Source organism: Filicampus tigris, chromosome 20 (genome assembly GCF_054856515.1).
Source record: "Filicampus tigris isolate MCC_2025a chromosome 20, RoL_Ftig_1.0, whole genome shotgun sequence".
NCBI classification, from domain to species: domain Eukaryota; kingdom Metazoa; phylum Chordata; class Actinopteri; order Syngnathiformes; family Syngnathidae; genus Filicampus; species Filicampus tigris.
In genome coordinates, this window is record NC_141236.1 from 14,332,224 (window position 1) to 14,344,273 (window position 12,050).

The 12,050-nt window shown below is 45.8% G+C and overlaps 1 protein-coding gene across 1 annotated transcript; it reads left to right on the top strand.

The window, feature by feature from the left end:
* Positions 1 to 2,261: 2,261 nt before the first annotated feature.
* On the top strand, positions 2,262 to 11,990 carry LOC147128561 (E3 ubiquitin-protein ligase pellino homolog 2). Its single transcript, XM_086018952.1, has 7 exons — positions 2,262 to 2,729; positions 6,234 to 6,363; positions 6,505 to 6,606; positions 7,253 to 7,450; positions 7,540 to 7,725; positions 8,086 to 8,291; positions 8,373 to 11,990. Exons 1-7 carry the CDS (start codon positions 2,650 to 2,652, stop codon positions 8,758 to 8,760), a joined length of 1,290 nt encoding a protein of 429 aa, XP_085875078.1. The 5' UTR covers positions 2,262 to 2,649; the 3' UTR covers positions 8,761 to 11,990.
* The last annotated feature ends 60 nt before the right edge of the window (positions 11,991 to 12,050 follow it).

Below are 12,050 nucleotides of genomic sequence, written 5' to 3' on the forward strand. Positions count from 1 at the left end.
TAGAATCCTGGCCCTTCTGTGTGAAGTTTGCATGTTCCTCAGCTTCCTCCCACATTGCAAAACCAGAAAGACTCTTGCATAGCTTTAAATACGAGTGGTTGTTAGTCTATATGTGCCCAGTGATTAACCGGCAACTTGGCCAGCCAGGGCGTACCCCGCCTTCGCCCAAAGTCAACCGGGATAGGCCTCAGCCCACCCGAGGCGCTAATGAGGACAAGCGCTCGTGAAAATGAATGGAAGAAACTAAACGGCAGCACATGAATAGTAATTGTCTAAACCACGCTACTGTATATTCACCCAATATACCCTTGCCTTGGCGTAACACGAGTCGTTCTCTCCGGTATATACTGTACATACTTCACGCGAGCACAGGAAGAACAATGCTAACTGCACAAGGGCGATTCAAACCTTGAACCTTAGAACTGCTCGGCAGACCTGCTTTGAGTCACTTGTGCTTCCCAATATTTCACTGTCTACCCATGTATTAAACAATAAAACACTTTACTTTGGTATTAAAGATGCGGTAGCAGCTAGCTTGCTAGCATTAGCATCTTCATTAAAGTCATGCATGATTGCTGTCCTTTAAAAAAACAAAACAGATGTCACAAAAAGCCAGGGAAAAATCTGAGCTAACTTTCCTGTTAGTTTTTTTTTTTTTAATCAACAAAATACTTTGTAAAATAATTCAAAGAAAAAATGCATTTTTAGGAGCATTTGTACTTCACACTTACTCCAACTTATTTTCATTTCATAATGATATTCATTGGCTGTGTTCCTTCTCCATGACAATCCACTTGTACGTAGCGATAAGGGCCTTGCGTCACAGCAACACCGCATTGTCGCGCATTCAAGTCTGCACACGAAAAACTGCGCAACCACAGCATACAAGAAGAGGCTAGATGAAGCATGTCACACTTCCATATTTGGAGTGAATTACTGACATCCAAATTATGTCCAGATTAACCTGCTACCCATCATTTATACTCATCAAGTGTGAAACATTAAAGCAGTTAGATTAGGGAATTATTTTTCCCAATTTAAAGGGGTCGGTACGATGGAAAGTCGATTTGTCAATGTTTGAATCTTGCTTGGTGTACTTGCCACTGAGACTACTTGGCAACGTGTGTGCACAACCTGGCTAAAGTGGGAAGCCTGCCCTTGTTCTGGGCCCACCACCGGTTTCTGCATGGTGGCTCTTTGTGGCGTTTGCATGTTTTAAGACACTTTGGATCAGTTTTCAGTTGTGAACAATGGATGCTCTCTATTTTAAGAACAGGAACGTTCTGACAAGGCTTATAAACAATGACAATGAATAGGAAAAAGCTGGCAAGATGTAGTGCGGTGGCCGGACTTTGGCCTTTGCTCGGAGTGGCTCGGGATCTTCACCCAGCCTAGCTGATCAAGGCATAGATGGAGGAACTTGAGTTTATGTAAATGTGTGTAAACAGTCACGTCACAGTGGAGCGGAAATGCATAGTGGCTTGCTCACGGTCACATTTGAATAATTACAAAAAATGTAGTTGGTTATTTAATTCCACACTTGATGGGTTGTATTGCACACCAGCGACCCAACAATATGTGTACAAGCAATTAAAAAAAAGTCACATTTCCACAATATCGCCCTTTATGAAATATTAAAATGGCAACGTGAGTGTAGGTGAATGACTACAGTAGTCTAATTAACTGATGTGTACTGGCCCCTTGTGGCGAGACAGATAACTAGTATGACTATGTGCCTGAGACCTTAAACAAACACTCATATTGATGCATTTAAGGGAGCATAACCTAGAAAATAAAAATAGTACAGAAAAGAAGACTGCTGTTATCACTTTGCAGAAGAATGAGTTCCCAACTCCCTCATGACTCCCAGCATGAAAGAGAGGGTAGGGTGTCTTGTCTGGGGCATGCTGGTGACCCACATCCTCGCCACGCAGCCTCGTAACATTCACACTACATACATTTTTTAATGATTTTCTTCAGACAAGATTGATGGAATTCGCGTCTTTCTGTTTCTTGCAACCAAGAAAAAAGTAGGTGAAGAAATGCCTTATTTTAATCTAACCAAGGAGCTTCTCACCGTGTCACCGATTGCTCCTTTTAAAAGGGGGGGCTCGTTTATCTACCAATTTTATATGACCAGAAACACGTAATTGTGTGGGAATAAAAAGTAAACTGTTTTTTAAAAGACTATAAAATACACCTGTAAAATGTGTATTTTCTTTCCCTTTCATTTTAACCGGCAATCTAGCGAGATGTATTTGCCGGCCACCCCCGCCGCTAGTGGTATGCCCCACTCCCCGCTGCTAGCCGTTGTTGTCTCCCCTCTTGCTTTGCTAGTGAACAGATTTTTGTACAAGCTAGCGACACACTTGACTATTTTCAAGCCTCGAAAAGATGCTCCTCCGGCGGACCAAAACTGTCCAACACACGGCAACAAGTCCAGGGAAACTTTGTCCGACTGTGTCCCAACTTGACTAAAGAGGCAGCACCCCCAACGGTTTTCAACGCGACACTTTCGAGGGGGGTGTTAGCATTGTTTAATCGCTCCGTAGTATTCCCGCTGAGGACGACTCGTCTGTCTTTTCTCTCTCCTTTTTTTCCCCTTTAAAAAATTATATTTATCCCATTTCCTGGAGCAAGCCCTCGCTGATGAATTCACCGAAAAAGGACGGAGATGATGATGTGCCCGTTAAAGACTCGATAAAATACGGCGAACTGGTCATTCTGGGGTAAGTAGTTAAAAAAAAACAAAAAAAAACGAGTGGGATGGAGAAACCGCTCCATCATCGTGACGCCTCAGAGTCCACACTATTATGTACAAACGTTTATTTCAGACATGTAACGCGTGTTTGTATTTCATTTTAATTTCCCGTCCGATGCCGTTTCCCGACTTGAATCGATTTGAACGTGAACAACTAACTTTAAAGCCCACGGATTGTCTTGTATGTGCGTGGTGCGTTTGGGTGTCGTCGTGAAAAAAAAAGACTATCGCTATTTCACATGAAACTGCAACGGGAGACACTTTTTCATCAATGGTTGTAGGTGTACAGTGGGAGACGGGGATGGAGGGGGCTGAATCCCGATGATGTCATCCTATGCTGGATCTTTTATGGCTTCAAGTAGGGACCGTCTGAAAAATGCATGACCGTGTGCATGCTTTTAATAGTGTAGTCTTTTTATTTTTGTTCTGCTGCGTGTAGTTTTATCCCGACCGGCGCAATGGTGGAGTAGTAGGAGGAGAAAATCCTCTCTTCGTCACCAGCGGGCTTCCACTGGATCTGCTAGGAGCTTGAATGCCACACACACTCTTGCATCCCTGCCGCTTTCGCGCAGACGTCCCTCTTGGTCCGCACAGTTTCCTGTCTGGACCAAAGATAACTGACCTAATGGCCTATGGCTTCCCCCAACCCCTTCCTGCTTGCAGGCTGAACATCTGAATACAGATGAGTCGTCTTCCACGACGTCTATTCAAGTTTGGCTCGGCCTTCTTCAGACGGCCGAGCTATGTCGACGGGTCTGACAGGATTTTCACACAACTTCGCCAAGACTACAATGTGCTTTCCTCCACTTGCGTGTATGGGAATGCACGAGGCAATCCAGAAGATGTCCAGCGGGTTACGTGGTGGCCCTTGTTGTGTTTTGACCTTGCATCTGTCAGCCTCGATAATGTCACGCAAGCTGCCGCGTGGTCGATGCCCGTCCCCACGCAGGACGCGCAAGCCGCCTGCCAGCGCTCGTTGCCGTAGTTAGCTCGGACACCCTGGCCGTTATGAACATGCTTTGTATCTCTTACACTTTCTTATCTCACCGCTCCCAAGGCTGTTAAGAGAGTGTGAGCGGTAACGGCCGACACAGGGTCCAGAGAGAGTGAATATTTCATGCTGCGCTTCATGATGTTTGCGCATGCCGGACACAAGCGACCGCTCGCGTCATACGTCACACACAGCCTTGTTTCTCATTTCTGGCCTCTTTATTTATCTCCCCCTTCCGTCGTCTCCTTCCTGCCCTTTGCTTATTGCATTTATGCGCTAGCCAGTCTTTTCCTGGTTTTGGTTCTTTAGACAAACCCTTTTCTCCTCCCCACCACTGATCAATCAGTATTTTCAATTCATTTTTTGTTGTATTTGAACCTTTTCTCATTCAAATTTTCCACAAAATTGTAGCGCTACGACATGTACTCAAAAACGCTACCGAATTTTGATTTCCGTTGGTTTAGGGACCTCCACATCCCCACAAAAAAGTCCCTCTAACGTTTGGCAGAATTTCTGTAAATTTTCAATACTGTTCTAAAAGTGTTTATGTCCCCAAAATGGGCTAAAGTTGATTAATCAGCTGGATATTCTGAATGAAGGCTTGTCTTAAACAATGACGATGTACTTCTTTTGCACTCCTCACGCTGTATTTTGTCTACTGCCACTTTCTGTGTGGAGTTCACTTCTCTGCCCGGGCTTCCTCCGACATTCCATTTTCTTTTTCACTTTGGTAGCAGTCTATAATTAGTAGAACCCCCCCGCCGCGCCCCCCGCCCCCACGAAAAATAAATAAATGAAATAAATAGATCTCAAGCGATACCTAAAAAAACAAGAACTCTACCATTTTTCTTTGAAGTATCAATTTTAGAGTCCTTCTGGCCATTTCCAACGGGTCATTCTTAGACGGGTGACGCTAAACTGCATGGCGTTTTTGTCATTGTGTGTGGTCGTAGGTTGGCAGTGACGACTGGCCATAGAACGCAAAAGTCATGACAATGACTCGGCTGTACACTTGTGTTGCCTGCGAGGGCCTGTTTATCAGCACTTTTGGTTCACCAATTTTCACAATGATGACGGCCGCTAAAATTTTGCCTGTACAAGTTAATAAGAATGTATATCATATTCATTTTTCCATGATTTCTTGTGGGAGTAATTGCTTTCAAAGGAGGTGATTAATGGCCTAAAAGCGGCATGCTGCCTTCTGCCCGAACTGAAAGCGTGGAAACTGTTTTAATCGGCTTCAGAAAGAAAATGAGGGCAACGTTTGTATTGTTCCGCCATTGTGAAGCGTTTTTCATCCTTCCACTGTGAAGTTTATATTGAATTTGAGCAAAGCGTCATTTTGAACCCCCATCTGTTGAAGTACAAGTATAATCACTTCTCACTTCCCGTAATTATCTCATAAATGTCAGGCCCAGTGCAGAAGCTGTTAAAACAAGATTTCCTGTGTGTTGTGGCCCGCCACACACGCACACTCACACTCACACGCACACGCACGCACACACACACACACACACACACACACACACACACACACACACACACACACTCCCTTTTCGGTCAGTGGATAAAGTTTGACATTTGGGAAAGCCCCGTCCGTCTAGAGCGAAGGTGCCGAACTTTGTGGGAACCGTGACGCCGGATTCCCACGCGCCTCTTATCAGTGACACGCGCACTTCCCGCGGCGTTTGCGTCACGAGAAAAGAAACCAGCGGCGTCAGGTGGTGTGTCAACTTGGATGGCGACACGCACGCTTTGCTGCTGACGCGCTTTCTTTGCCGTCAACGCCGCCCGTGGCACCCGCCTCCCGTTTGTCGTCTTTGTGCCGCTTTGACTGAGGAGATGAATTGTCGTTGAGGGTTGAGCTCCAGTGGATGTTTTGATTTCGGTCGAAAAGAACTCGCGGCCGAGCTTTTTTTAGCCACTGCATTTGATATCTCTTTATCTTTGCAGCACCGGTTTGTAGCTAGACGTTGCAACTGACACATTGATCGAACGATAATAAATGAATACTGGAATTGTGTGTATGCATGTACTGTATACTATTCATGTCCGCTTGGCTAAATCTTGTCAAGTCATCTTTAGACAGCAAATTAGATGAGATGAGATTGATACTCGCTGTTTGAGCGTTTGCCCATCCTTAACTCATTCACTGCCGCGGACGTCGAAATCCGTCAGCTGGATTCCAACCGTTTCCTGTCATCGACAAGTATGTTAGTCATTTTAGAACGGGCGGGTGGGCGTGAAAGAGGCTCCTGCCCGGCTCGTCTGTGTAGCTCAAGCTTGTAGACAACTGTAATGATAAACAGACGCCATTCGATAGCAAAAATAAGTCCGTTACAACCAACTAAAGTTCGACAAAAGATCTATCAATAAATAGTGAAAGTTTGATTTGATTTCAGTTTTATTCTTATAAATAAACTGCACTCCTGATAGTTAGTTTTAACCATCTTCTTCTTCTTCCTCCTCCGACATCATCAGGTACAATGGCTCGCTTCCCAGCGGCGACCGCGGGCGCCGAAAGAGCCGCTTCGCTCTGTACCGACGCGCCAAGGCCAACGGCGTCAAGCCCAGCGCCGTGCACATCCTCAACACGCCGCAGGACAGCAAGGTGTGTGCGTGCGTGCGTGCGTGCGTGTCCTTCTGGTCACCACTGCAACAAAATGGACTAGCCCGTGTTGATACTAATTAACTCCTCGGTGGAGTTAATGAGCCACAAGATGGCTAACGCCCGCCGCTGGCTTTGTTGCAGGCTGTGCACAGCAGGGGGCAGCACAGCATCTCCTTCACGCTGTCCCGCAACCAGACAGTGGTGGTGGAGTATTGCCATGACAACAACACTGACATGTTCCAGGTAAAGCCCGGTTCACATCCAACGATAGGCTGCTATGGCATGTTGATTCGTGGTTGGATAACAAGAATGAAGGTTTATGCGTCCTCAACTGCGAGCTGGACGATGAATCAAGTTGATCGATTAATTCAGGTTCATTGATAAAATCAGGAAGAGTTTGTTTACTAAGACAGTCAGCGTTGCCAAGGTAGCACTTTTCAAACCGCTGGCTGTCTTGACTTTATAAAAATAAATCAATAAATAAAAATTCAAATGCCCAAGACAGTTTTCCACCAGGGTTGTCCAAACGTTTTGCAAAGAGGGCCAGATTTGGTGAGGTGCAAATGTGGGGGCGCTGACCTTTTTTTTTTTACATGGAACACCAATGATTTAAATTTCAAGATTCTTAAACATGTCTTCTGGCTTTTTTTTTTTTTTTGGTATCAGAAGAAATAAAGCAAATCTCAGAAGGGCCAGATGAAAGAAACGTTTTGAATGCCATTATTTTCATTTGCTATAAGTGGATAAATTGATTGAAATCATGTTTCTTTGAAAGAAAAGACTTATCGCCCAGCGATATGTATTATTATTATTATTATTATTGTTATTTATTGTTTTTTTTTTGAAGTCCCAAGATGCACTTTTGACTCTTACCCGTTCACCTCCACAGATTGGGCGCTCCACAGAGAGTCCCATTGACTTTGTGGTGACGGACACCTCCGGGGGTTCGAAGGAGGGCGAGGACCCCTCCATAGCCCCCAGCACCATCTCACGTTTTGCCTGCCGTGTGGTGTGCGAGCGCCACCCGCCGTACACGGCGCGCATCTACGCAGCCGGCTTTGACTCCTCCAAAAATATCTTCTTAGGGGTGCGGCAAGCGTTTTTTTTTTTTGCGGCAGTTTTGTATTCGCGTGCTCAATGAGAAGTAGTGGAAATAATGCGCATGTGCCGCCGCAGGAGAAGGCCACCAAGTGGAAGAACCCGGACGGCCACATGGACGGCCTGACCACCAACGGCGTGCTGGTCATGCACCCCGAGGGCTTCCCTGAGGACCCCAAACAGGGTCTGTGGCGGGAGATCTCAGTGTGCGGCGACGTCTACGCCCTGCGGGAGACTCGTTCCGGGCCCACTCGAGGCAAACTCGTGAGTTGTCAATTTCTGCATTTCTTTCTTTTTACGAGGGCTGTAACTGTACGTGTATTTGGATTATACGGTCGCTTTGTGGTGTGGAAGAGAGGCATACAGAGCTGCCACGTGGAGCGTTAAGTTGAAGTGTAACTTTCTCATTCTCTAGCCACATGACTACAGGGGTACTTTCACTTACAAGTTGATTTTTTTTTAAAAAATTTTAATGTGCGTATTTTAGACGAACCTCAGTCAATTAGTGCCCCCCTCGAAAGTTGGGAAAAAATCGCCCTCTTTCAGGGCCACCGCCCCAAAAGGCTTCATGTCAGCAAACCTTGCAACAGTATGCGTGTGCTTTGTTCTTAATTGCCTCTACAGGCGGAAGGTGAGAGCAGCGCGCTACGTGACGGCTCACTGGTGGACCTGTGCGGCGCCACCTTGCTGTGGCGCACGGGCGAGGGCCTCATGCGCGCTCCCACCCTGCGCCACCTGGAGGCGCTTCGCCAGGAGCTGAACGCATCGCGGCCGCAGTGTCCCGTGGGCCTCAGCACGCTTGCCTTTCCCAGCCTGCCACGCAGCCACAGGTTCGCCCCACAGACTGTGACAAGCTAATAACAACATTGGGGGAACAAAAAAAAAAAAAAAAAAAGCGGTTGTCATTTCAGCCTTGAAGAACGTCAGCCCTGGGTCTACCTCACCTGCGGCCATGTCCACGGACGCCACGACTGGGGCCAGCGGTCCGAGGCGGGCGAGGAGGAGCCCTTAGAGGGCGAGGGCTCCACCACGCGGCGAGAATGCCCGCTGTGCCGCAGCGTGGGCCCCTACGTGCCCCTGTGGCTGGGCTGCGAGCCGGCCGTGTACGTGGACGCCGGCGCCCCCACGTACGCCTTGGTGCCGTGCGGCCACGTGTGCTCGGAGAGGACAAGCAGGTACTGGGCGGACACCCCGCTGCCCCACGGGACGCACGCCTTCAGACCCGTGTGCCCCTTCTGCTCCGCCGCCCTCAGCACCCCCGGGTGGACGCGGCTCATCTTCCAGGGTCCCATCGACTAGCCGCCACGCAAAGCTCCCTTTCTCTCCCTCCTCCTTTTTTTTTTTTAAACAATATGCAGCTCCTTCCCTTATTCCTCCTTCAGGGCTTGGTGGTGGATTGAGGATCTGGACTTCAGGCAACTAAATGCAACGTGAGCGAATGATCGATGCGCTCGTTCACGACCTCGGAAGTCTCCGCCGTTCGTCTGCTGGTTTTCACCCCGCGCGAGCCCGACCAACAAGTCCGATTTTTTTTGTTTTTTATGTAGCCACTCACTGTCGCAGGGCAACTAGACCATGATGCTTTTTTGTGTGTCACCTTTTGTGGGATGAAAGCCAGCAGACGTTGTTTAGGATCATACTTGGGCGGCTTTGGCTTACGACGGCGTTACTTTCCCACGGAGGTGACGTGCACGGAAATTTGTGGTCAAATCTGCGCCGTACACTCGCGCAATGATCAAGTCATAATATTCTGCGCCAAAATTCTTTATATTTATTCTTACTAGGCCGCCGGTTTTTGACCCAATTCTATTTCTATACTTTCTAGCAATTCAAGCCATCCACATGTTGAAAATTCAGCACATTCACATTACGGCAATTCCCGCGTTTCCAAAGTTTCTAATTCATTGCTCAGCATTTCAGTTGAGCATCAGCGCTTCAGTATTCACGTGCATTTTCTATACGTTCAGTCCAATATTAGTATGAAAAGACACCACCATCCTAGGGCATAAATGCACCACAAAACAATCAAACGGGTCACACGTGTATTCTTCCGCTGCCCGGCAAAGTAATTGTGTGCTGTTCGCAACCTCGAAACCTCATTTGTCAAGACTCGTAGAACCAGGACCCTCCGTATTCACCTGGACCAGATCTCAAGTCCATCATCAAGCAGGTGGAGTATAAACAAGGGCTTGGACTCCCAGCAAACTAGGTAAGATCCACTTTACACACACACACACACATACTGAACTCCATGAAGCAATAACACCAATTGCTCTTGTATAAGCTAAGATCTCACGCTGGGTTTTAGCCAAGTGCTAGACTAGCGGCGGTCACCTCAAACATGGCTGTAGCGCTTTTTGTTGTTGTTGTTTGTTTTTTACAGTACCCCGCTCCAATGCGAGGCAGTAACACAGTGTTTCCCTTACCCTGATATGTCTGGGCACTCTGTATCATACCCACGTCCTCCACTGAAAAATCGGAATACAATACCGATATATTATTACATCCTGATGAACACCGACACACTTCTGGTTTCTCCGCCAATGCTAACAGGGTTCCTTTTTGACGTGCGTGAGTGTGTCGGTGTATCCAAAGGTTTAAACCTAGCTTAACCCCCAAAAACTAAATTTTTTTTTTTTTTTCTTCCTTCCCTATATTGTGTGTGTGTGTCAAAGAAAACGTATTTTGTTAGGAAATGTGGTTCAGTGTTTGGGGGGGGGGGAAGATATATCCATATATATATAGATATATATATATAAACATACTATTTTTGTATCTGGTTTGGTTGTTAAACTCGGTGAAAGTTCAGCGTATGGTCCAGGATGTGTTAGATGTAGAAGGGCCCGTGAGTGTGAAAATGTTGCCAACACTGTGTCTCTCTCTCTCTCTCTCTCTCATATACACGCACACACACAGACTCACATTGACACAGTGCTACCGTTGCCCGGACATTGAATGTAGCCGACCATACAGGCTATGTGTTTATTAGCCTCCCTGGTGCTCTTATTGAATGGTCTATATTGTGATACTATTTTTGTAAGTGATATGACAGTGTACCCCTACCCCCCACCCCCCACCCCCCTCCAAGCTTGAATATTAACCATGTATGGAAGAGTGGATACACGTATATGTGTGTGTGTGTGCGCGTGTGTGTGTGTCTCGCTTGCATGTACACACACACACACACGCACGCACGGTATGTACACTGCACTAAAACCGTTCCCGTAGCCCTCCGCCTTTTGAATTCACACGCTGTTTGACAACTAAGATGTCTTCCGAGTCTTCGGCTATTAAATGTGCAAAAATAGAAGAAAAAAAAAAACAAATCCTCATACTTGACCAATGTTTGGAAGCGAGAGTCACACTTTGTACTGTAATGCCACTAATATTTGCCGCCAACTCTGCTGCAGCATAAGAGAAATTCAGCCCACATTTGTTTCCTTTGATTGTCATTCATCTTGCTTGTCGCTCCCTCACAAAGCCAACGCCAGGCTTTGTTGCCGACATATTAACCACGCAACTAAATCTTTAGTTACAATTCCATTTTGACATTTTTGAGAAGGCTTTACGTAACCAAAAGAGCGGTACCTTGGTTTGGTTGGCAACATTTACCATTGAACTTGATTGTATTTGGAAACGGCCGACTCCCTGTTCAATTTTAGGCATAAGTCCGATCGACTTTTTTTGTGCGTCCTCTTATGCTGGAAAAGTCCACCAAATTCGCAAGCAGCATCAGTCGCGAAAGATCTAAAGCAGTCAACAAAGAATTTGTCCAGTCCAAACCAACTGGAATGAAAACAAATAGTAGAAACCAACCTCTGACCCTTTTGGGTCCAAAATGTATACAATATACAAGGCCATTTTATCCAGAAATTTGTATCGGACTACAAATTTTAGGAAACATTCAACCATCGAGGTATCATTGCACGTTCCCCAATCCTAGCACGGTTTTTCCTTTTTTTTATTTTATTTTTATTTTTTTATGGTTATGTCACTCAGGATTTAGTGTGGCACAGAGTGATTTCACTACAAAACACTTAAAGCAAAGAGCATTTATCTGCTACTATAGATAGTATACAGTTATTTACGGGTTTTAATAACAAAAGAATGAAACTTTGCGCACACCTGCCAAAAGATAAAACGTCTTATACAATGTTGGCATGTGGATGGAAGAACCGCTGCAGCACCTGTTTTTCCTTTTAGATTCGTATTTTCATTTGCTTTTAGTTGTTTATCTATTTCAGTCATTTACTTTAAACATGTAGCCTCTACTAGATGCGGAAACAGTATTTACTTTTAATATTACAATTGTTTTGCACTTCTCTAACCACTTGATGTACCATTTGACCTTCATTTCAAGCCTCCCACGTGTATTGTTAAACCGTGAACCCACCTCATATTTTTATGCATTTTTAAAGAACTACAAACCATGTACAGCTTTTTCTTCTTACTTTACGATCGTATTCCTCTGTAACCGAATGGTGCACAGACAATCGCTATACACATGTTAATAAACCTGTTGAAAAGTGCCACTTGGCTTTCGAATGTGAATTTTGTGTGAGTGTGTAGCCTCGTGCATGCATGCATGC